Genomic DNA, 26174 nt, shown 5'->3' on the forward strand with positions numbered 1-26174 from the left:
ATGCTGATTGGAAATGGAGAAATATATTTGGGTGCATCAGTTACTGATACACCTGCCCCAGTTGCGAATGATTTCCCCCAAAGGGCTTCATATAAATGTTGAATAGCATTGGGGACAGGATGGTGCCTTGAAGGACGCCACATTTAAGCTCCTTTCTCGAGAAGCGCTGTCCCCGGCCTCACTCTCTGGATCTACCCGAGGGAAGGACCGGAACCACTGGAGTGCAGTGCCACCGATTCCTAACTCTCCAGGCGTTCCAAGAGGTGTCGTGATCTATTGTGTCAAAGGCCGCTGAGAGATCTGAAGCACCAACAGGGTGCCTAGCGAAGATCGTCCAGCCAGAGCAACCATGGCAGTCTCCACCCCAGATCCCGTCCTGAAGCCGGTTTGAAAATGGGTCTAGATAATTGGTTTCATCCAAGTGACTTGGGTTGAAGGGCGACAGCCCTCTCGATCACCTTGCTCAAAAGGGCAGATGGGGTACAGCCGGTAGTTCTTCATACCAGGGGTTTAGGGAAGGTTCAGGAGCGTCTAACAACCATAGAATCCTAGAATCGTAGAGTGGAAGAGACCTCAAGGGCCATCCAGTCCCACCTCATTCTGCCATGCCGGAAAATCACAATCAAAGCCTCCCCGACAGATGGCCATCCAGCCTCTGTTGAAGACCTCCAAGGAAGAAGACGCCACTCACTTCTTTTTTATATTAAGCAAAACAATAAAAACAATACAACATCTAACAACAACTCACATTACATATAACAAATAACAATTCAATCCCCCAGCCCCCATCACTCTCATATCATACCTTCCTCTTCCTTCCATACCTTCTCATTCGACAAATTAAAAGACTTCCCGAAGCCACTCCACTTCGAGGGAGTTTGTTCCACTGTCCCTTACTCTCAGGAAGTTCCTCCTAATGTTGAGTGGAATCTCTTTCCTGCAGCTTGCATCCATTGCTCGGGTCCTAGTCTCTGGAGCAGCAGAAAACAAGCTTGCTCCCTCCTCAACATGACAACTCTTCAAGTATTTAAATAGGGCTATTCATATCACCTCTTAACCTTCTCTTCTCCAGGCTAAACATCCCCCAGCTCCTGAGTAGTTCCTCATAGGGCTTCATGGTTTCCAGACCCTTCCCATTTTAGTCTCCCTCCTCTGGACACTGGCTCCAGTTTCTCAATGTCCTTTCTGAATTGTGGTGCCCAGAAACTGGACACAATATTCTAGGTGGGGGCCTGACCAAAGCCGAATACAGTGGCACTATGACTTCTCTGATCTAGACACTATACTTTATTTGATGCAGCTAAAATGCATTGGCCTTTTTAGCTGCCGCATCACACTGTTCACTTATGTTCAACTTGTGGTCTACTTGGACTCCTAGATCCCTTTCACACGTAGTTTCATTCGCCAGGTGGTCCCCCTAATCTCTATCTGTGCTTTCTTTTTTCGCCCTAGTGCAATATCTTACATTTCTCCGTGTTGAATTTCATTTTGTTAGCTTTGGCCCAGCTTTGTGTCTATTCAGGTCATTTTGAATCTTGATCCTGTCCTCTTGGGTATTAGCTTTCCCCCTAATTTGGGTATCATCTGGCAAATTTGATAAGTATGCTTCCATTCTGTCATCCAGGTCATTGATAAAGATGTTGAATAGCACTGGGCCCAGGACAGAGGCCCTTGGGACCCCCCTGGTCACTTCTCTTCCAGGATGAAAGGAGCCATTGCTGACCCATCCTTTGGTTCGGCTGGTCCACCAATTCCAAATGTAACAGTTGCCTTGTCTAGCCCACATTTTACAATCTTGCTTGCAAGAATGTCATGGGAAACCTTGTCAAAGCCTTAGTGAAATCAGATATTACTAATCCCACACATTCCCTTCATTACCAAGATGGTATTTATCAAAGAAAGAGATAGGTTTGTCTGGCATGACTTGTTTCTCTGAAAACCCATGTTGACTTTCTTTTGTGATGATGGCATTGCCTTCTAGATGTTCACAGACTCTCTGTTTATGATCTGCTCCAAGATCTTTCCTAGTACTGATGTCAGACTAACTGGACGATAATTGTTGGGATCCTCTTTTCTTCCCCTTTTGAAGATGGGAACAACGTTTGCCCTCCGCCAGTGGCTGGGATCTCTCCTGTTTTCCAGGAGTTTTCAAAGATGTTGCCAATGGCTCGATATGACATTGCCAGTTCTTTTAATACCCTTGGATGGAGTTCATCTGGTCCCGGACTTTAATTCATTTTTAAATAAGTATTCTCTACTATCTCTTTAATTATTCTGTTGCTGAAAGTCCCCTCTTTGTCCTCTGCTCCATTATCCTCCAGGTTGAGCCCCTTTGCCTTTCTGAGAAGACTGCGGCAACTATCGTATTGAATTCTGCCTTTTCTCTGTCTCCTGTTAGCATTTTGCCATCTTCTCCACGCAGCCTCCTTTAAGCAAGTTGGAACACAACCTTAGGGTCTTTCTTTTCTTTCCACTGCCATCTGAGGCTTGTGTGGGGTTACAAGCGAGAGGGGCTTGCTCCCTGGCTTTGGGGCTCTGTTCCTAGGGAACCCAGGATGGCTCCTTCCTTGCAAGTAAATACATGTCTGTCCAGCTGGCTTTTAGATATTTACTTTAGTGCACTTTTATTGCTACACTACCATTGTGTTGACTTTTTATTGTCTTTCAAGCAATTCAAAATGGGTTTAACTGTGCTTAATGTTTATTTGTTTTTTAAATAGCTTCTGTATTTTTTTTACTGATGTCTATAATTTATAAGCTGCCCTAAGTCCCATTATTGAGAGCAAGAGAGGATATAAATGGATAAATTAACAACCACAGACATCACTGATGCCAATGTTGCCACTCTGAGTGTTTTGCCTTGTTAAACGAATTGTGGCTTCCCACTCTGTCACAGCAAGCCACTCTATGGCTTCGGTCTCTGCAGAAGCAAATTGTGCCCTTCCAATGAGTGTCTTTTTTCTGGATCCTACATCCATGGACTGCCTAGTCCTGGATCAGGAGAGTGACCGGATACCCCAAGTCTCACCAAAGTGGGCAGCACTGTGGTTTCCTCTGGTGTAATCACAATGATGGAGGAAGATGACCACCAGCTTTATAGACACATTTAAAACAGAAAAAATTATATTTAAATCAGCATAGATTGGTTAGACCAGATCTATGTAAGTGAGTTACTTGTGTGGCAAGGTGACTCTGTAAGTCCCTGGACCTCAGAAATGTTATTCAGTTTTTATTAGATGGCCCACATCCCAGTGTTCTTTCTCCCAGGGGAACTGGGGGCAAAATAACTTCCTATTAATCACATTCCTCTTAAGTATCTCTGGCTCCAAACATGGGTGTGAAATTTTTGAATACTGTTTCTTGTCTCTGTTGTATGTGAACATCTGCTGAGCAGACAACATGATCTGGAAGGGAGCACTTGGGCCATTATGGTGGAATATGGTGTGCAGATGGCCATTGCTGTGCCCAGTGCTTGGCATTGGGCCCTCTCAGAAGGACCTTGTTGGCATGGCTTTCATTGCTCTGGCTTGAAAACAGTCCATGAGGAAAGGGTCTAGCCATCTTAGTATACCAGATGCTAAATGTGAGTCTATAGTGTGATGTACTGGCCAAAAAAGACCAATGCAATTCTAAGGAAAATGTACTCTGGTGTCTCTTTAAATATCTGGATATCATGGAGATGGAGCTGCTCCAGAGACTAGAACCCAAACGAATGACTTGCTTGTTTGTTCATATCCCTCTCGTATCTTAAGACCTCAGGGTGGCATAAAGATGAAGAATACTTTTAACTGAATATTTGTCATCCTGACGCTTTGCAAAGACCTCTAAGGAAAGTGTAGAATTTGTGGGCCCCTCAAGATATGCGTGAAGTGCTGCAAAAATCACCTCTTTTCCTGGTCTTGGGCAGCTGGGGTCTTTGGGATGAAGCTTGTTTTTTTGTTGTTTTGTTTTGTTTATTGTGTGGACTCTGGAGTTTTGAGAAAACTTAATGAATCTGAAGCGGTAAAGAGTTTTAAAAAATTGTTTCATTTTAGCTACTCAAGGTAAACCACTCTGCTTTTAAGAAACATTTTAAACAGCTATCTTAAACTTTATAAAAGAAAACTAAGATAAAATTCACGAGTGTTTGTTTGGTTGTTTCTCCCCTCAGAATGCTCCCTGGATCATCTACTTCTCCCATCGGCGACGTCATGCAGACGCCTCAGTTCCAAATGAGGAGGCTGAAGAAGCTTCTGGAAGCTGAGCGGGAAAACCGAGATGAACTGGAGCATGAGTTGGCAGAGAATCGCAAGCTCATTGATGAGAAAGGTGAGGAAGCCACTCACTGTAAGCCTCAGCTGGAGTCTGCACTTCGGTTGCCAGCAGAGCCTTGGGACGCACTGTCTCTCTCTGTCGGCGGAGGCACTGATTGCTCATTTTGCAAAGATGATCATGTCAGCTTGCAGACACCAGAGGAACTAAGGGGAAAGTACCCTGGTGTCTCTGGCATACCACCAGAGCTGTTCATTTGTAGAGGACCCACATGCGTGTCCTGGTGCCACAAAGGTTCAAGCAGTTCCCTGCAACAGCAGTCTCTTAGAGGAAAAGTTACTTGCAAAGCAAAAGGTTCAGGATGATGTACACGTGAAATTTGAGCCTAGATGTTTGCCACAATCAGTCAGAGATCACTAGATCATCTGTTTTGGGAGAACATTCTTTCATAGCTGGAAGAGAGAGACCCCCAGGGCCATCGGCCCCATTCTGCCATGTAGGAAGACACAATCAAAGCACCCCTGACATCCAGACTCTCTTTGAAAAACCTCCAAAGAAGGAGACCACACTTCAAGGATGTTTCCTAACATCCATGCTATGTACTGTATATGCATTATCCTACTTGTGAGTATGTATTTTCCCTGGATAATGATTAACCTTCCATTTTGAAGCCAAGCCCTCCCTCCAATCCATCTGCCTTGGTCCAGGCCTCGGAGGTTGAGAGGAACTGCTGGACCTCTTACCCTTTCCCTCTACCACTCCCTTCTCCTTCTGTGTCATGTCTTTTTAGATTGTAAGCCTGAGGGCAGGGAACCGTCTAACTAAAAGGATTGCATGTACAGCGCTGTGTAAATTTACAGCGCTTCATAAATAAAGGTTAATAATAATAATAATCCATACAGTGATTCTTCTGGGCAAAGCCCATTCACCAGTTTATCTCAATGAAGCTTTATTAGCAGAACTCTGAATACTTCTTTGAAGTGGGCTTGCTGCTGGATCCATTCAGCAACTTCTTTCCTTTTTCCCATCCCACCCATCTGCAGTGCCTTTTGCCAAGATAAGACAGACACAGACATTCTTCCCTTATGTTCAGTATCAGTCTTGTAGGAGTCATTGAGCTTCCACAGTTACTCTTCTTTCTTCCCACGATGATGATGATGATGATGATGATGACGACGATAGAATTTATTTGTATCCCGCCCCTCTGAGAACAATTGGGGCGGCTATCAAAGTTAAAAATACAAAACATATAAAATCCCTGGTCCCCTCCCCTGGTTGGTGGATTGTTGTGAAGCAGCATAGTCTGAGTATGCTCTGCCTCCTGGAGCAGCTTTATCTGGATGGAGATGTGTTCATGTTTGCTGGAGCCGCCTATGAAAAAATACCTAGCAGCCTCTTAGTTATTTATTATTATATTAATAATGCATAGGAGTGATTTTGACTCTATGGAAGGTATTTGTAGAAAAGGTGTTAGTAAAAGAGGAAGGTGGGTTACCTTCACAAGAACAGTTACAGTTTTGGAAGGCAGAATAACATGAGGATGGCACTTGGTTGTAGTGATAAGTTAATTAGTAGCAAATTAATAGTGTTAAGTTTCAGTGGAATCATGAATAGTATACTCTGAAAAAGAATAGAAGTAAAAATGAAGATATTTATATTATTTTTTATTATTGGTTTTATAAACAATAAATGGTTTAATGAGAATAAGTTTAGATAATATAATTAAAATATGTAACTAGTATGATTTATAACACATTGTATAAGTAATACTATGTCTAAGAATTTTCCCCTTTTCCTTCCTTTTATTTTATGTATGTTATATTATTAATAAAATGTATCATTATTATATTAATTTGTATCCTGCTTTTCTCCCAGAATTGAGACCCAAAGCAGCTTACAGTCTAAAACACAGTATAATTAAAAACTTACAAAAGTGACAACTACAATGGAACTAAACTATTGCAATATTGAGATCATGTACAGATCTTAACCAATGCATTTTCCTTCTCTGTTGTCTTATTCCAGATACGCGGATCCTGGTGATGAAACAGCGGATCGACCGCCTCACCCTCCTCCACGAGAGACAGGCTGCTGATCAACTGGAGCCCAAGGAGATGGAGGAGCTCCGAGAAAAGAACGAAAGGTCTGTCCCTTGCGACTGTCTCCCCTTGTACTGTTGGACTCCTCCTTGGCTCAGATGGCAGGCGCTGGTGACTTTCTCATTTCCTTCCAGCACCACTGTCTTTCTCATTGCTTTCATCTTCCTCTCCTCCAGGCTGAGTAAATCTGTTGGCCATAGTGAGTGTCTTGCACCATGGTAAAGGGCAGGGACTCCTCCCAACTTGGAGGCTAGGCAAATGAGCAGAGATTGTTTAGGCCAGCAGTGGTGAAGTGGTGTCCCCTCTAGGTAATCTTGCCCCGCCCCAGATTTCCCATGCCCCCTCTTAAATGGGCTGAGAATTGAGACACCCCCCACCAGCCTCTGAGAGATGCCGTTGGCCATTCCTCCATATTGTTTGGAGTGGTGATGTTTTCTTAGGCCTCCAGAGGCATTCATCCAGGCTTTTGGTCTTCAAAATAGGAAGTGACTAGAGCAGGAAGTCTAATCACTTCTTTCTTGGAGGATAAAAGACCTGTAAAGAGCCTTTAGAAGGTGAGGAAGGGCTGAAAACACCCGGAAATGCAGCAAAATATCCTATAGCACTGCTCTTAATGGCTTGAGAGACCACTGTTAGTCCCTCCAAATTTCACAAGGGTTGTCAAGGGGAACAGTGTAGCCCATCATCCTCCAGCCACTGGCAGTTGCCCACACTCGGTCTAGGGGCGGTTGCCCAGCAGAAGCTTTCAAGTTGGGCGGACTGCTTGTCACCTGCATAGCTAAGAGAGAAGGTGTTACAGTTAGTCCTTCAGGCTCCAGGTGATCTGCCTTCCTTCAGAGGAGACAGAAGTGAGATCTTATTACCCCGGTTCTGAAGTCCCTCCACTGGCTGCCCATTAGCTTCCGGACCCAGTACAAGGTGTTGGTTATCACCTTTAAAGCCCTAAATGGCTTGGGTCCAAGCTTGGGCCCAAAAGAGGGCGACTAAAATGGTGAAGGGTCTGGAAACCATGCCCTATGAGGAAAGACTTAGGGAGCTGGGGATGTTTAGCCTGGAGAAGAGAAGGTTAAGAGGTGATATGATGATAGCCCTGTTTAAATATTTGAAGAGATGTCATATTGAGGAGGGAGCAAGCTTGTTTTCTGCTGCTCCAGAGACTAGGACCCGGAACAATGGATGCAAGCTACAGGAAAAGAGATTCCACCTGAACATTAGGAGGAACTTCCTGACAGTAAGGGCTGTTCGACAGTGGAATCCACTCCTTCCTCGGAGGGTGATAGAGTCTCCTTCCTTGGAGGTCTTTAAGCAGAGGCTGGATGGCCATCTGTCAGGGATGCTTTGATTTGGATTTCCTGCATGGCAGAATGGGGTTGAACTTGATGGCCCTTGCGGTCTCTTCCAACTCTATGATTCTATGATTCTCTCCGGGAGCGCCTTCTCCCCCACAATCCTCCCCACGGACTCCGCTCCTCTGGGAGAGGCCTACTTCAGCCACAAACATCTAGGCTCTTGGCTACCTCCCAGAGGGCATTTTCCATCATCACCCCCAGACTGTGGAATGGTCTCTGGATGAGATCCGTCTGCTTACATCCTTAGACAGCATCAAAAAGGCTGTTAAGACGGATCTCTTCTGGCAGGCCTTCCCAGAATAGAGAACCTGGCCTCAGAAAAATGTCTGGGAATAAGATACTGCCGCTCTCATTGATGGTTGGCTGATGTGATGTTGACCTTCTGGTCAACTTTTAACTTGTATGTTTTTGTTTGTTTGTTTGTTTTTAATTCTGCATTGGGTTTAATACTTTTTTAATGAGGGGAGGGCACCAGGGATTTTATATTTGTTCCAAATGTTGGCCTGAGCCCTGAATCTTTGGCTTGTTGGTGCATCAGCACTAATGAGCCTTGTGCAGAAACAGCATTGCATTGGACTCTTGGTCCTTTCATAGGGAATGAGATTTGCTGCTCGCCCAGCTGTCAAGCTAGTGCAAACATGGCTCTTCATGTAATAGCCACAGCATCCTCGTTGCCTTTGTAAACTGTAGAAGCTGTAGAACAAGTCAGGCCAGTGGTACACTTCTTTCTCATTTGAAACTGGCAAACACATGGCCTTCTGGGGAAAGCTTGGGAAATTACTTTTCAGAAGAATAAATATAACATGCTGGAGCCATCTGGCTCCTAGAGTGTCTGTTAGAAAGCACTTCTCGCTTGCAGGTTGTTTCAGTGTTAAAAGTAATTCTCAGGCAGACTGAAGCCCTCGCTTTCGTGCAATCCAACCTTTGTTTCCCCAGTCTAGCAGAACCAAGTGCTGACCTGAGCTGCAGATCTGCTCATACTAAGTACCATGGCTGTCTCCTCCATTATTATTATTATTATTATTATTATTATTATTATTATTATTATTATTATTATTATTTTCAGCCTCCTCATGCGCCTGCATGAAACACTCAAGCAGTGTCAAGATCTAAAGACAGAAAAGGGCCAGATGGACCGGAAGATCAACCAGCTCTCAGAGGAGAATGGAGATCTCACTTTCAGGGTACAGATGCTCCTGTTTTCTGCTGTGGTGCTATAGTCTCAAACCTAGGGAGGGCTGGGGAATGAATTCTATATTAGATTCCTGTTGGAGATAAGAAGGCTGCTTCCTTAACCTTTCACTTTGCTCTCAGCCAGGTTACAAACCCAGGTAACCCTGTTCCCTTGTCCTGCCTGAGACAGGTCTTCAGAAAATGGAGGGGCCAATGATTAAGTTGACACTATGAAAATTATCTTCCTCTCAGCTCCAGTATATAAACCCACAACAAACATCCATAATTGGTTATGTCACTGTATCAAGAGCATAAGTGAACATGTGAAGCATCTTTGCATAGTCAAGACCATTGGTCCAATTGGCCCAGTTTGGTCTATTCTGGCAGCGGTTTCCTAGGAGATCAGGCAGAGAGAAGGTTTTCCCATTAGTTTCTGTCTGAGATCCTATTTTAAACAGGCAGACACTTAGGACTGGAGCAATAAACTTCTGCATGCAAAGGATGTGCTATATCACTCAAGCATGACTTATCCCTAAAAGCATGGCCCTTCTCTTCCCATATCCTGCACCTGAATGTAAGTCTTCATACTGGTGAAGTATAATTCTCCTAGACCAGGGGTTCCCAACCTTTTTTGACTTTTGGAGCCCTTTTTAGAATCAATTTCTATAGCAAAGCCCCTAAGAGGCCTACCCTATGTCTTACAAGTTAATGGTATGTTTAGAAGTAGTGTTACCTGGGGGGGGGAGTATTTCTTTCATTTTCCTGGTGCAGCCGCAGAGCACCTGGGAAGTACATGCAGAGCCCTAAGGGCTCCACGGAGCACCTAGACTAAAGGTAGAGAGGCTTATGCTGTTAGACCCCTGCATCCATCACTCCCAGCCAGCATAGTTGGGGATTTGGAACCCAATAAGACTTGGAGGCCCACAGGTTTCCCATCCCTGCTCTAGACCAGCAAGTCATGTAGTCAAACTTTATTTCTCTTCTTAGTCTTCCTTTTCTTTGGAACAGAGGAGTTGTTATTCATGCTAAAGATAAAGGTAGAAAGGATCAAACAAGGCCTGTTCTGTTTAAGTCGAAGGCTTTTATGGCCAGCATCCATGGTTTTTTGTGGGCTTTTTGGGGGTCTCTGTGGCCATGTTCTAGAAGAGTTTCTTCCTGACGTTTCTCAAGCAGCATCTGTGGCTAGCATCTTCAGAGAATGCTTGCCTGGAAAAAGTGGGTCTATATCTACTGGGTGAGCCTGGGAATGCAGGAGGGATTTGCATGTGTCTTGTTCTGTGCTGATGGCCGGCCTCAGCCTGGGAGGCTAATGCAAAGGAGGATTAATGTCTGCTAATTGGGGATCAATTATCTGCTGGGAAAGCCCCTGACTCTGAGTGGTTTCCCATTTGCATTTGCTGAGTCCTGATTTTGCTATTCCTCAGGACTGGTAGCCAAATTTTGTTCACTTTAAGGGTTTCTTCTTTCCGGTTGAAATTGTCCATGTGTTTTTGGATTTCAGTGGCTTCCCTGTGAATCCTGACATGGAAGTGGTTGGCATGGTCCAGAACTTCAGTGTTTTCAAACAGCATTTTATGCCCAGGATGGTTTGTGGCATGTTCTGCTACTGCTGATTTTTTTGTTCTGTTTGTTTGGTTTCTTAAATGCAGCTTCGAGAATTTGCTCGCACCCTTACAGAACTTCAGGAAGCTATGGATGAGGTCTCTGAAGAACACGACACAGCTCTGAGGGAATGGGAGGAAAGGAGAAGCCATTTGGAAACTGAACTGCACAATGCTCTCAGTGAGAAGGTCAGTAATTGAATGGGTGGGGGGTTAGTTTGTTATGGTGTGTGTGTATGTGTCAATCAGCTTGAGTTCTTAAGGTCTCTACTTCTGATCAAGAATGTTGCTTATAGAGAGAGGAGCTTCAGCACATCGTTAGGGGCAACTTAAGTGATCAATTTTATTTGTCTGCGGCATAGTATCCATTACAGTAGAAGTAAAGTTATGTTTTAAATGTCACAAATGGCTTTGCACAGCACATTGTCTTCTGAGAAGAGCTATTTAAGAAGGTTGTGGCCACTTTGATGACTCTTTCAGTTGTGCTGCAGATAGTTAGCACATGGATGGCTGGACTGATGGATGGATGGATGACCACCTAGCAAGGCACACTAGCAAGCCCAGAGCCCCTTAGCATTCCCTCCTTCCCCTGAGAGAGGAGGAGACACCAGTTGCCTGGATGAGAAAGTGTTCCTACTTTTGCCATCTCCTCTGTTTTCCTTGGATCAGAAGGGGTTCTGAGCATGTGGACTCCCCTCCAACTGTATGGCCCTCTGCAGTTGAGGGTGTGTATTAGGGACAGGAGTTGACTTGCTGATTCTGTAACTCGATTGCTTATCTCTGTGTTCTTTCCTAGAGATGCTTAGAGGAGAAGGTGGAGATTCTGCAGGGGAAGATCTCCCTACTGGAGGATCAGCTGGCAAAGCTGAAAGAGAGCAGCTCGCTGCCAGAGAAGGGCGAGGTCATGAGTGATGTCTTAAAGGTAGGAGTATGGCTACCATGGTGCTTGCTCTGGGGGAGAGGGCTCCTGGGTAAGAAATTGCCCCTGGAGATTATGGAGTGGTGGGACTGTTCTTTGAGATTCTAGAGTAGGTTTTGCTGCCATGCCAAGTTCATTCTTGGAAAACTAAGCGATTATTGTCATTAGCTTTGTTTCAGATAAAGAGATTTCCCTGACTCTGTCTTACCCAAGAGCGTTCCTTGACTTTTTGTCCTGAATATCTCTGTAATATTGCTGTAGTATGGTAAGCTTTAGGACAAATTCAAAATTCATGCCAACACACACACACACACACACACACACACACACACAGACAGAGAGAGAGAGAGAGAAAGAGAGAGAGGGGCAAGGCTTCTGTTCTTGGCCTTGAATTACTTGGATGAAAGAATAGTGGGCATGCTGACCAAATTTGCGTATGATGTTAAACTGGGAGAATAGCTAATTACCTTAGAGGGCAGAGGTAGGATCCAGGACAACCTTAATAGATTGGAAAGCTGGGCCACCAGTGCCAAAATGAAATTCTGCAGGAATAAATGTAGAGTTTGGGCAGGAAAAATTGCACAGATCATAGAATCATAGAATCATAGAGTTGGAAGAGACCACTAGGGCCATCCAGTCCAACCCCCTGCCATGCAGGAAATCCAAATCAAAGCATCCCTGACAGATGGCCATCCAGCCTCTGTTTAAAGACCTCCAAGGAAGGAGACTCTATCACCCTCCGAGGGAGTGCATTCCACTGTCGAACAGCCCTAACTGTCAGGAAGTTCCTCCTAATGTTCAGGTGGAATCTCTTTTCCTGCAGCTTGCATCCATTGTTCCGGGTCCTGTTCTCTGGAGCAGCAGAAAACAAGCTTGCTCCCTCCTCAATATGACATTCTTTCAAATATTTAAACAGGGCGATCATATCACCTCTTAACCTTCTTTTCTCCAGGCTAAACATCCCCAGCTCCCTAAGTCGTTCCTCATAGGGCATGGTTTCCAGACCTTTCACCATTTTTGTCGCCCTCCTTTGGACACGCTCCAGTTTCTCAATGTCCTTTCTGAATTGTGGCGCCCAGAACTGGACACAATATTCTAGGTGGGGCCTGACCAAAGCAGAATACAGTGGCACTATTACTTCTCTTGATCTAGACACTATACTTCTATTGATGCAGCCTAAAATAGCATTGGCCTTTTTAGCTGCCGCATCACACTGTTCACTCATGTTCAACTTGTGGTCTACTTGGACTCCTAGATCCCTTTCACACGTAGTTTCATTCAGCCAGGTGTCACCCATCCTATATCTGTGCATTTTATTTTTCCGCCCTAAGTGCAATACCTTACATTTCTCCGTGTTGAATTTCATTTTGTTAGCTTTGGCCCAGCTTTCTAGTCTATTCAGGTCATTTTGAATCTTGATCCTGTCCTCTGGGGTATTAGCTATTCCCCCTAATTTGGTATCATCTGCAAATTTGATAAGTATGCTTCCAATTCTGTCATCCAGGTCATTGATAAAGATGTTGAATAGCACTGGGCCCAGGACAGAGCCCTGTGGGACCCCACTGGTCACTTTTCTCCAGGATGAAAAGGAGCCATTGTTGAGCACCCTTTGGGTTCGGCCGGTCAACCAATTACAGATCCATTTAACAGTTCCTTTGTCTAGCCCACATTTTACAAGCTTGTTTGCAAGTATGTCATGGAAACCTTGTCAAAGGCCTTAGTGAAATCAAGATCTACTATATCCACAGCATTCCCTTCATATACCAAGCTGGTCATTTTATCAAAGAAAGAGAGAAGGTTTGTCTGGCATGACTTGTTTCTCTGAAACCCATGTTGACTTTTTGTGATGATGGCATTGCCTTCTAGATGTTCACAGACTCTCTGTTTAATGATCTGCTCCAGAATCTTTCCTGGGATTGATGTCAGACTAACTGGACGATAATTGTTGGGATCCTCTTTTTCCCCTTTTTGAAGATGGGGACAACGTTTGCCCTCCTCCAGTCGGCTGGGATTTCTCCTCTTCTCCAGGAGTTTTCAAAGATTATTGCCAATGGCTCCGATATTACATTTGCCAGTTCTTTTAATACCCTTGGATGGAGTTCATCTGGTCCCGGAGACTTAAATTCATTTAGATTAATAAGGTGTTCCTCTACTATCTCTTTACTTATTCTGTGCTGAAATGCCCCTATTCTGTCCTCTGCTCCATTATCCTCAGCTTGAGCCCCTTTGCCTTTTCTGAGAAGACGGAGGCAAAGAAGGTGTTGAGTAATTCTGCCTTTTCTCTGTCTTCTGTTAGCATTTTGCCATCTTCTCCATTCAGTGAACGTTCCGTTTCCTTCTTCTTCCTTTTGCTGCGGACATATCAAAAAAAGCCCTTTTTGTTCTTCTTAACCTCTCTAGCAAGCCTGAGTTCATTCTGCGCTTGAGCTTTTCTGACTTTACCCTACAAATGCCTGCTATTTCTTTGAATTCCTTTTTTGTGATTCCCCCCTTTTTCCATTTCTTATACATCTTCCGTTTCAAACTCATCTCGGTTGAAAGTTCCTTAGTCTTCCATCCTGGTTTCTTGAGACACCTCCCGTTTTTCTTTCTCACTGGAACTGTTTGAAATTGTGCCTTCAGTATCTCCCTTTTGAGAAAGTCCCATCCGTCCTGAACTCCTTTATCTTTTAGTATTTCTGACCATGGAATTGCCCTCAATACTTCTCTAAGTTTACTGAAATCCGCTCTCCTAAAGTCTAGGATGCGTGTCAGACTCTGCCTGGCTTCTCCTTTCCACTGTATTACAAACTCCAGGAGAACATGGTCACTTCCACCTAAGGATCCCACCACTTGCACCCCATTAACCAAGTCATCCTTGTTGGTTAGGATCAGATCTAAAATAGCTGACCCCCTTGTTGCCTCTTCCACCTTTTGGACCATGAAATTGTCTTCCAGGCAAGTGAGGAATTTGCTAGGCCTTGAGGATTTTGCTGAGTTTGACTTCCAGCAAATATCAGGATAGTTGAAGTCGCCCATCACTACTACATCTCTCTTTTCTGACTCTGTGGTCATCTGTTCTAGAAAGATATCATCCAATTCCTCAGTCTGACTTGGGGGTCTGTAGTAGACTCCCACCATAACATCCTTGTTGTTTCCCTCCCCTTTGATTCTTATCCAGATGCTCTCCACCTGGCTTCCATGATTGATGTCCTGGATCTCTTCACTGGTGTAAATATCTCTGACATATAGTGCTATTCCTCCTCCTTTCTTGTTTGGCCTATTTCTCTTTAAAAGGTTATACCCCTCTATTTCCACATTCCAGTCATGAGACTCATCCCACCAGGTTTCAGTGATGCCTATTATATCATATTTGCTTTGTTGTACTAGGAGTTCGAGTTCATCTTGCTTATTTCCCATGCTCTGTGCATTAGTGTAGAGACATCGCAGACCTTGGTTCCCTTTTACTTGCTGCCTGTGCAAGGTTTTTTGCCTCCCACTGTTGGGTCCTTGCACTTTTTTTCTTGTTTCCTCTATGTCAGTTTGACTATTTTCTCCAGCCCTTTCGCCTTCCTTAATATTGTCTCCCTTCCCCTCGGAACTCAGTTTAAAGCCCTCCTGATCAAGTTCTTGAGACTGTTGGCAAAAACATTTCTTCCAACTGGCGTGAGATGCAACCCATCCGTTGCAAGAAGTCCCTCCTCGTGGAACCGCAGCCCATGATCGAAGAATCCAAATCCTTCTCAGCGGCACCATCTGCGAAGCCAGTTGTTCACATCCGCTATTTTCCTCTCCCTTCCTGGACCATGCCCTTCAACTGATGTAAGAGAAGCAACTCCTGACATGACAGCAGTATATGTGAAAGTGATCTAAGGATATTAGTAAACTACCATCCTAACATGAGTCAACAATATGATGCAGCAGCAAAAAATGTCAGTGATGTTGTGGATTACATCAGTGGAAAACTATTATCTGGAAATCAACACAGTTTACTCAAACTGATTCCGCTCCAAACTCTGGCAGCTGTATTTTTGGCCACTTGGTGTATCTGGGTTGCTTTTTAATGGGCATGCCCATGTGGAGCATGAGTTCAGTTCCCTCTGTGCTGCCCTCCCTAAAGGTGGCTAGCAATTATATACAGAATTACAGCTAATAAAAGCACACCGGTTAAAAGGTTTCTCCTTAAAACAAAACTCATTAGAACGCAACTAGCACACAGTTGTATGTGCTTCCCAGGGAGAAGAGTTGTGCTCCACGCACTTTGTTTTGCAACTGAGTCCATTCTGCCTGCAGTGTCCATGTTCTCATCTCTTTGAAGTAACTCTGTAACAAAGTTGATTCTCCTCTTCCATGAACTTAATTGATTTGATTTATATTTTGTCTCTTTCCAAGAACTGAGTCCCAAGCAGACTCCCAATATGTTTTTTTTAAATATACAAACAGGAAGGAAGGGGCAATGGGAGAAGTGATCTGTGGTATTTTATGGTCAGCCAGTCCACACTCTGTGTGGCCAGTGTCTGCTACAAATGGGAAGAACGTGCATGAGTGTGAACCACAGTGAGGGAGAGCTTTCACAACAGAACTCAGTTTCACTGAAAAGTGAACACCACTCTAGAAGGCAGGGCAGCAGTCATCGTCATGTTCCCCAGGTGCATAACCCTTTTCATTCTTTTCCTAACAGCTTGAAGACCTAAACCAACAAGTGACCAGTCTCAGCGGCAAGCAGGCAGAGCTTCAGGCGACTGTTCTCCGCCTTGAAGAGGAGAAGCACTTGCTTGAGGCCAACCTTCAGTCAGAAAGGAGAAACTTTGAAGCAGAGAAGCTCCAGCTCACTGGTCTCCTCACTAACCTTCAGAATTCTGCCTCTGAGATCTCTCGAGCCAAAGAGAAGCTAGAGCAGGACTCTCAGGCCCAAGAGGCGCGCTTGGTGGGTCAGGTCAAAACCCTGACGGAAGAGATAGCAAATCTGACAGGTCACCTTCGTCAGAAGGATGAGGAACTGCTTGCTCTGCACCAGCAGGTGGAAGAAGAGAGGATACAGAGAGGGCAGCTGGCAGAAGACATGCAGAAGAACGAACAGGCGTCTCAGGCGGCCCTCCAGGAGCTGACCCTTAGAGTGGATCACCTGAACAACTCACTGAAGGAAAGCTGCGAGAAGGTGGCTCAAGTGGAAGCAGCGAGTCAGGAAGAGTACAACAAGGCTGCTCAGGAAAAGGAGTTGGCTCTGCGGCAGCTCCAACAGAAGGAGGCAGAACTGTCTTCTCTAGTGAAGCGGATGCAGTCTCTGGAACAGGCTCGGAACACCTCCGTGGCAGAGGCTCAGAGGGAGAAGACTGAGCGGAGCCAGAAGATCCAGGAGTTGGAGGCCAAGATTTTGGCCCTCACTGCCCAATGCCAGCAGAGTGAGGCCCAAGCAGGAGTCGTGCCAGCCCTAAAAAGCCAGTTGCGTGAGGCCCAACAAAAACTGGCTGACAAGGAGAAGCTGGCTAAGGAGAACACGCGCCTCCAGGAGCGGCTTCTGATTCTGGAAGAGTCTGTCCGCAACACGGAGGGCATCTTGGAGGATGAGAAGAGGAGGGCCGGCGAATCCCTGGAAGGCAATCTTCGGCGGATCTCTGAGCTAGAGGACCAGATCCAGGAGCTAAACAAGTACCGGGACCAAGCAGTGCAGGAGAAGGAGGAGGAGAAGGCCAAGAGGCAAGCCCTGGAGGGCCAGGTGCAGCAGCTGGGGGAGGAATCCAGGACCAAAGTCCAGGAGCTTCAGCGGCAGCTGACAGAAGTGTCTTCTGCTGCCAAAGGGGAGACCGGGGAGTGTGGCAGGCTGGAGGAGAAGGTCCAGGCCCTCAGCAAGGATCGGGAGCAGCTCCAGAAAAGGTTTCAAGCTGAACAAGAGAAGGTGAGCAAACTGGAAAACCAGATGAAGCACCTGAACACCAAACACCAAGAAGCTCTGGCTAAGCTTCAGGCCAATTTGTCCCGTGCGCTTTCCCAGGCCGAGGCAAGAGAGGGTGCTGAGGAGAAACTCAGGGCTGAGATGGCCTCTTTGCAGGAGGAGATGGCAACCACTCGCCAAGAAGCAGCCCAGAGTGTGGCAAAAGCGAAAAAGGACCGGTGTGAAGCAGTGCAGGCCCTTGAAGCTGCCACCAGAGACCTTGCTGAGGAGAAACGCAAGAGAGCAGAGCTGGAGGCCAAAGCAAAGCAGCTGGGAGAGCAGAGCCGGAAAGACCTGACCACAGCCGAGTCCTGTCTCTCCAGCGTCAGGTCTTCCCTGAAGGAAAAGGAGCACGAGGTGGAGCAGCTCTCTTCCCAGGTGAAGTCCCTTGAGGCCAAGTTGGAGGAGGCCACACAGCAGCAGAAAAGGGAGCTGGCTTTGCGTGATGAGGAAGCAAAGCGACTGGCGGGTGAGGAGGAGAAAGCCAAAGCGGAGCTAGCCACGGAAAAGGCCAGCAAGGCAGCACTGGAGGCCCAGCTGCAGAACCTGACCAATGAGCATCGCGTGGAGGTCACTGGCCTCCAGGAAGAGGTGGCCAGAGCCCAGGAAGTGGCCAGCGAGAAAGAGCAGGAGCTGGAGGAGCTGCGCTTGAAGAATGTCTCTCGCAGCGAGGAGCTGAGGGACCTGCAGAAGACTGTCAGCAAGCTGAAGGGGGAGCTGGCCTCCGTGGAGGCACTGAAGGAGCGGGGAGCCAAAATGGAGAATGAACTGCAGGGCTTTCTGGAAGTAGCTCAGACCCGGGAGGCAGAGATGGAAAGCATCAAAGCCACGATTCACTCCAAGGACCTCACGTTGAAAAGCCTGGAGGAAGAGAAGCGCCTCCGAGAGCAGGAGTGTGCGTCCAGCCGGGAGCTCTATGAGAAGCAACTGAAGGAGTGTGAGGTGCTCCGTGGCCAGGTGGGGAGCCTCGAGCGGCATTGCAAAGAGCAACAAAGCACCATTGCCACACTGGAGGAGGCGATAGCGGCCTCAAGGAAGAAGCAGCAGAAGGAGATAGAGGCTTTGAAGCAGGAGGTGGTGCAGCACAAGCAGAGAGCCTCTGAGCTGGAGAAGGTCCTGGAGGCATCCAAGGCCAGCCAAGAGAAGCTGAAGAAGGACCTTCTTGACCAGGGGGAGGAACTGGCCCGGAGCAGAGAGGCTGTTTCAAGAGTTGAGAAGGAGCTGGCTTCACTGCGCACCTCGGCTCAGGAGAAGGGCAAGTCCGAGGAGAACTGGAAGGAGCAAATGTCACGGTGCCTCCAAGACGGCGAAAGGAAGGCCAGCCTCATCAGCAGCCTGGAGAAGGAGATGTCCATCATGCACAGGCAGCTGCTTGAGAAGGAAGCTGAAAGCAAGGACCTGAGGCGGCTGGTCATGGCCGAGTCAGAGAAGAGCAAGAAACTGGAGGAGCGGCTTCGACTCCTCCAGTCTGAGATGGCCACTGCTGCTTCCCGAGCGGCTGAGAGGTGTTCAACCATGAAGGCGGAAGCACAGAACTCCCAGGAGCAGGCAGAGAAGATGAGAATGTCTGTGGAGGCCCTGAGGAAGGAGCTGGGGGTGCTCTCCAAGAGAGAGGAAGACCTCTGCAAGGAGCTCAAGGCCTGGCAGGAGAAGGTCTTCCAGAAGGATCAGCTCCTCTCCAGCCGACAGCAGGAGCTCACCAGCGCCCAGACCTTGATTGGAGAGCTGATACCCATCAAGCGCCTGTACCAGCAGCTGCAGGTGGAGCAGGCCTCTCAGGAGAGCAAGCACCGGGAGGAGGCAGAGCAGATGCAGAAGACCACCAGCATCCTCCAGGCAGAGCTGGCCAGGACCAAGCTGGAGCTCACAGAGTTGCTCGCTGCACGGGAGAGGTTCCTCCAGCAAGAGCACTCTGTCCAGCAGCTGCAGGTGGAGAACAGCAGCTACGTGGAACAACTGGCCACCCTCCAACAGGCCCATGCCCAGCTGGCAGAGGAGAACAGGGCGCTGAGTGAACAGTCCAGCCATGGGCTGCAGCGCCTGGATGCAGAGCTGACGCAAACCAAGCAAAAATATATCCAGGAGCTGGAGGCTGCCAAGCTGGACTCTGAGAAAGTGGTGGCTATCAGCAAGCGAGAGGCTGAAGAGGCCCAGAAGAAGTTGGAGACCATGACTGTCAAGTATGAGGAGGCAAAACAGAAGCTGCTGACACAGGTAAGCTCCCTTCCCCGCTGTGCCATGGTTCAGGTAGATGGTCTTGGAGGGAAAGCCAGGGAAAACTCCACTTGGGTGATGGAGTGCATTGCTGAGAAGGAAGCAGAACACCAACTGTGTCCACCTTACCACAAAGTGCTTCTGGGAGATGTTCTCTGGTTGCTGTTCTGGATGGTTGGCAGAAGGAGGGAGGGAGCATCCCTTCTCATCCAGCTCTCCTACTTTCCCTTTTGCTGCTTCTGGAGCAGCCCTTTGGTGGGAGATTGAGTAATAAGAACCCACATTTGTTCCAGATTTGGCCAGCTTGATGAGGAGCTGGTCATCCACAATTTTCCATTGGTCCAGTTCACTTTAGGAAGAGGAAGCCTCTGTGGCCATTCTTTAATGCTTAAGCATCCCACTTAGGGGTGAAGTGCTGGGTGAGAGTCACCCAGCCACTTTCTGTGCCATGCCATCCATCTTGAAGGAACATGCAGAAAGAGGAGGAAGCACACACTCTTTCTCTCTGCAGGACAGCACTGTTTCTATACCCATCACCTGAGCTCTGAATGAGTCACTCTCGGCCAGCCAAGGTGAATTGCAGGCTGTGTGTTCCTGTGGCTGCTCCTTCCCTAGGCCCAGTTTTCTTTAGAGATGCTGGTCTGAGCATCTTGGCTGCCTTGAGTTAGGCTCGTGAGGGGCATATTCATAGAATCATAGAATTCCTGCTGAGTGGCAGCAGGCTGAGCAGGGTTTTCCCTTCCACTTCTAGCCCCTGAAGTCCTTGGGGCTAAAACAGTGCTTCTTATGCTGTTGGGTAGGATGGGGGGCTGGTGTCATAGCTGCCTGTTGGCTGGTTCTCTCTTTCCTGGAAACTCTCCAGGGACCGGCAGCTTTTGGCTCATGGACCAGCACCAGTCCCTGGACCCACTATATGGAATAGCACTGTTTTGGAGGACAATGGGCGGTTGCACTTTATGAAGGGTGGAACATCCAAGAATGAGAGAGCTGGATGCTCTTCCATTGCTGCACACCTCATGATCCCATAGGAAAGGCTCCCTATTTCTACACAATGGCTCTCTGGCTTTGTCACCTTGGGGTTGGGGAGTGATAAGGACCCCGAAACTCATTCTGGATGTACAGTCGACTTTCCCTCCTGCTGTGGCCAGCGGTTGTCCTGGCTGGTTTTCAGTTGTGGTGTTTTCATGTCTCCCTCCGTTGCTTCCTCTCCTCCCCCCCCCCCCCCCCACTTGCCCCCCAACCCTACAGGTGGAGCAGCTAGAGGTATATCAGAAAGAGCAAGCTAAGCAGGTAATGCATGCCAGGTGTCCGCTGCTTAAGCGATGACAGTGCATGGCCATTGCTGCTGTTGCTGCTGCTTGCCCCTCCATCCATCGGGGCTGCCCTCTCCTGTTGTGAACTGTTTGCAAAGGGGGGCTCGCAGAGAATGAGCCTGGAAAAACGCTGGTTTGCTCCCGGTCGTGAGGCCTCCACCAGCCTCCTTTTTGAGGTGTGTGGCAAAACAGGGCTTTATAGTCTGTTAAACTAAATGCTGCACCTTTTGCCCAGCTGTCTCCTCACACAGGTCAGCAAAACTTTTGTTCTGTTATTAAGAGAAGGGGTAAGAATTGGTAAGAGGAAAGAAACAAACAACAGGCTAGCTAATCTAGTCCAGAGTCCTAGGTGCAGCTCACACATAAATGAGCCTGTAGCCCTGATACAAGTGGCACACTGAATGAATGCACTTGCAGACGAAATAGCTCCCACAAGCAGCAAAATCATGAGCCCAGCCACATGATCCTCCCATTGGGCTTCTTCAGATGCAGAATGAGGCTTGGTCTGGCAAAGAGAATTTGGGCAGGGACATTGTAAGGAGCAAACTCCTTGCCTGGATGAAAGGGCAGGGCATAAGTTATAAAGTAAAGTGAGGTGGGAGTGTCCCTCCAAACAGGGATATGGACCGCAACTCTCCCCGTAAGCAAGACTGATAGAAGTTGCAGTCCCGTAATCACTGGAGGGCCACACATTCCCCAGTGCTCTAAAGGGCTGCACATCTTTCTCAGGCCACATCCTTCTAAAATGTCTGCTTAGTACCACTTTTTCTCACACTGCCACAGCAGATGTGCTGCTCTGAGTGTATGCTGCCATTGGGAACATCTCTAGTGTGGGTCCATCTCTGCTGCTTTCTAGGATACTTTTTTGAAAGGAAGCTTGGCTGGGGTGCTGCTAACATTCCCTATACAATTGTCCTGTGCCGCCTTAGTCCTTGCCAGCAGGAGAGCATGGCTGCTCTTTTTTTGCTGAGGAGTTGAGCAGTGCTCTGGTCTCTTTCCATTCAGAGCATTTTCCCATTAGGTGGGGAGGCAGCCATACCTCTGGAAGGTTCTGGGAGATGCAGAAGGAGGGAAAGCTGGTCATTGCCATTCTCTGGGTTGGTGAGAAGTAGCAAACTGGTCTGACGCTGTGTGAAATTGATCGCTGGGGTACAGATTAACAACATTTTGGAAACAAACCCTAGAGTAGAAAGAGATATTGCTGGCCAGTTCTTTACACCAAAGCTCAGTTTTGCTCACTTACCTCATACAGTGCCAATTAGTTTCTTGTTTTGTTAGGATAAAAGTTAAGTGGGGTCTAAAGGTAAAACAAAGGAGGAGATTTGGGGTTTGCACTTTGAGGCTCGGAGAGAACCTTCAGTTTGTACCCACTTCCAAGGGAGCCATGAGGAGAAAAAGCCCAGGTGGCTTTTTTGCCAGCTCAAAGTGAGGAGCCTTGCATCGTCTTTACTTGCCGCTCTCCCTTTTGACCCCGATCCCTGGGTTATGCTGCTACAGGATGAGAGGCAAGGAGTTTAGGAGAGTCAACTGAACAACCTGTCCCAGACCATTTGAACTCACAGTCTGTTACTTCATTACTGCCTTCAGTGGCAGCTCTGTAGAAGCCTCTATTCCAAGAAGATGCTTATGTGGTTTGAAAAGGGGGTTGTGATGCCCTGGCCTAGCCCTTGTCCATGATGGCTGAGGATGATGAGAAATGTTGGCCAGTACCTTTGAAGAGTGCCCTTGGAATATAGGCTTATGTATTTAGGGGAGGCTTGAAGCATAAAAGGAGCAGCAGTGCTGCTCCTCAACTCATGTCAGCCTAACTCTATTTCCTCTGCATTTGCACACTCAGCTTCTCTTTGCCAACAAGTTTGATAGAGAACCTGGGCACTGATCTCTGGTACAAACATAACCTCTTAGGGGAGAAAGTAGCCAGTCTTTGCAGGGTCCATCACACGGGGAGCTGAGTCCTCCCCACCCTTCAGGGTGATCATGAAGTAAATGCCCCCCACTTGCTCTTTAAGCCATTGGGAAGTGTAGTTTTCCCTGGAGCTAGATTCTAGAACCTTGATCATAGCTTTTTGAGGTGTTTTTAGTCTTTCAGAGCAAACCACCTAAGAGTGGAATGAGGGGTCTTCCTTTAGAAATGGGGGGAAACATAGCTGATTCTAATCTAGAAAATGCAAAATTCCCAGTGGTTGTCACCTAGCTGTACAAGAGGCAAACAGTTGACAATGGAGAGTCTGTGTTGGGATTGGCAGGGAGAAGCGGGCTCTGGAAAACTCACTGCCTGCATCAGCTTCGGACATTGTCATGGCTTAAGGGATCTCTGCTTGCAGCATTTCACAGCTCTCTTGCTTGTAGGTGGCTTCTGCCCACTAGAGAGATGCTAACTCACTTGCACCATTTCTGCTTTGGAAGGCCACTGACACAACCCCGTTTACTGCCAGGCAGCCGTGCATCGCATGTGGCAGGGCTGGGGGAGTCTGCTTTGATGCTGGTCCTTTCAGGAGGATTGTGTGAGTGAACGATGGGGGAGAAGGGTTATGGTGATGCTTCCGCTGGCATGAAGGAAACCTGTGGGATCAGTGTAGTGCAGGTGGCACAGGGGGTCTTTCCCAAGTGGGACACAACCTGCCCTTGGGTCTGTTTTGTATTTCTGTGGCAAACCATTGCTGCCTCATCCAGAATGGAGAATCTCAAGTTTCTAGCCCTTACGGCTGTATTAAAGAAGCTTGAAACTGTATTCCACGCCAGGTAAAAATCTTAAGTCAGAGAGGCTGAGCAGATGTTTCCACAAATATAAACACAGTTACTAGTACAGCTTTCTCTGGGTGGAGACATTGGGCAGCCTAAAAAGAAATTGCAGGGAGCTTGGGTTCAAAAGTGTATTTTGTAATCATGGCCCAAGACCAAGCCAAGTAATAAGGGAGGATAGCATTAGATTTCCCCATTGCCCTCCCCATCTGAAAGTTCATTGCAGAGACACAAAGGGGACTTTCTTCAGCTCAGTGGCCATGCATCATTCTCCCGGGATATTATTAGAATGAAGGACCACCTTGAGTCCAACCTCCGTTCCCCTGGAGAATATACACAGAAGAGGGAAGCCACAGAATGTTTCTGGACAGCGCCTGGCACCCGACTGGCCCTGAGTCTTACGGCAGGCAGATTTCAGCAAGGAAGCTTGGGAAAGCAGAAGAAAATGGCAGAGCAGGGGTTCAAGCTAGAAGGGAAGGGGTTGGAATGACCGCTTTGTTTTGCCCTCCCTCCTTCTCCTTTCCAGATGGACGAGCTGAAGCAAAAACTGGCCCAGCAAGAGAAGGCTGGCCAAGCCCAGCAGCAGAAGGCTCAGGTAAGCATCTCATTCTAATCTAGAAAATGCCAAATTCCCCATGGGTATTACCCAGCAGGCACATTTGAGCAAGGAAGCTTGGGACACCAGAGTGAGAGAGCAATGCAACCTGAAGGGTGCTGAAGCTCGGAGATGGGGCTTTGACCCCAACCTTCTTGGTGTGAGACATAGAGGATGCAATTGAAATTCCCACTCAGCTGTGAGGCTCTTTAAGCAACCTTGGGCCACTTGTCCTTTCAGCCCCACCTGTGTCACCATGGATGTGGGGTGGGATGGGGCTGGGAATGGAAAAGGAGGTGGAGAACCTTGCCTGAGAAGCCAAGCTAACTGAGAATATGCTGACAAGAGCCAAGGCACAAACTCAACATGATCAGAGTCATGGCCAGCCAGACACTCCAAAGAGGTGCGGAAGCAAAGCGGTGGGAAAATCACTCTGTGCTGAAGAAACTCATATTAGGGTTCTTTGGTGGAGCACATTGGGAACACTGTGCCTGCAGCTCACCACAAATCACCTTGGCTTCTATTCATGCTACAGATCCTTGAAATCCTCACTGCTGATCATGTTGTGTTCTTGCCTTGGGCTCCTGTTATATATTCTCACCTAAGATTGAGTTTGGAAGAGGGTAACTATGGTGGACTAAAGGAGTGGATAGAGACATTAAGGGCTTCCTCTGGGCTCCCTTCGAAAAATGCTTTCATTTACTTTTTTTTTATATATATATATAATTTTTATTGAGTTTTCTGTTCATACAAAGCTAAGTATAATGGTATTACATTATAATGATCCAACAAATCATATTTTCCATGTTCGAATATTCAATAATTAGAAAGAGTAGAGAAAGAAAAAAAATAGATAAATAAATTAAAAAAAAGAAAATACAAAAATAAGTAAATAAATAAAAAAATAAGCTATTTTCCATTTATACACATGTCTTGAATTTTACAAAAAGAAAAGAAAAGAAAGCTTCTCTTTTTCTTAAGTTTCTAACAGACATTTCCATTTGCGTTTGCGCTGTTGCACTGTTCTGCCAAGTGATAACATTGAGAGGTTGTCCATTATTGCATACTCATATATTTTTGCTTCCCATTCTTTAATTGGGGGACCGTAAGATTTCTTCCAGTATTTGGCATATACATTTCTAGCTGCCGTTATCATATAAATAAGCTTGCTGCTATCATCTCGATTCAGCTTTAATATATCAGGATCGATTATATTCAATAAAAAAAGTTCTGGTGAAAAGGGCACACGTTTTTCCATATAATTTGTAATACTATTCTTAAATATCTTTTTCCAAAATTTCCTTACTACCTTGCATTGCCACCACATATGAAAAAACGAGCCCGGGGCTTTCTTGCATTTCCAACAATTGATATGATCGGATTTTGTAATTTTGGCCAATTGGATGGGTGTTAAGTAACTCCTAAAGAACATTTTAAAATAATTTTCCTTTAAATTGTTACACATTGAAAATTTATGAGTGTTTGATCGTGCTCTTTCCCAACAATCCATTGATATATTGTTTCCAATATTTTGCATCCACTTCAACATATTAATTTTCACAACTTCGTTTTCCATCTCGATCCTTAGGAGGATCTTATAAAGTTTGGAGATCATATGTTTTTCTCCTCCTGTCAGTATTTTATCTACAATATTCCCTTCATGTTCAAAACCATATTTTTTTTTATCCTTTTTAAATTCCTCTACAATTTGTTTATAGCTAAACCAGTGAATTATAATTCCTTCATTCTCTAATTCCTCTCTTGTTTTAATTCTTACCCCTTCTGGGGTTTTAATTAGTATATCGTTATAACAAATCCAATGCTTTCTTTTTATATCCTGGTGTTTGTGAAGGGCTTCTTGAATGGAGTGCCACCCTGGGATTTTTGTATAGAAATATTTTTATAGGAATTCCAAACTTTGAAAAGTGGTTTTCTAATAAAATGTCGGTTAAATTCTTTCCTTTCTTTGCAATCTTCATAATTTAAATATGCATGCCACCCCATAGT

The 26174-nt window shown here is 46.4% G+C and overlaps 1 protein-coding gene across 3 annotated transcripts in view; it reads left to right on the forward strand.

Moving 5' to 3' along the window:
• NUMA1 (nuclear mitotic apparatus protein 1) overlaps positions 1-26174 on the forward strand; it is a 182722-nt gene that overhangs the window by 144957 nt on the left and 11591 nt on the right. For 2 of the 3 annotated variants that reach the window (XM_042458107.1, XM_042458108.1), the window contains exons 7-14: positions 4151-4308; positions 6277-6394; positions 8766-8883; positions 10522-10662; positions 11270-11395; positions 16053-19517; positions 20766-20807; positions 24099-24167. In XM_042458107.1, coding sequence (XP_042314041.1) covers positions 4151-4308; positions 6277-6394; positions 8766-8883; positions 10522-10662; positions 11270-11395; positions 16053-19517; positions 20766-20807; positions 24099-24167 — 4237 coding nt within the window. The remainder of the gene's footprint in view (positions 1-4150; positions 4309-6276; positions 6395-8765; positions 8884-10521; positions 10663-11269; positions 11396-16052; positions 19518-20765; positions 20808-24098; positions 24168-26174) is intronic. The other variant, XM_042458109.1, reaches the window with a different exon arrangement.

The sequence above is a fragment of the Sceloporus undulatus genome, chromosome 3 (assembly GCF_019175285.1).
Source record: "Sceloporus undulatus isolate JIND9_A2432 ecotype Alabama chromosome 3, SceUnd_v1.1, whole genome shotgun sequence".
NCBI lineage: Eukaryota > Metazoa > Chordata > Lepidosauria > Squamata > Phrynosomatidae > Sceloporus > Sceloporus undulatus.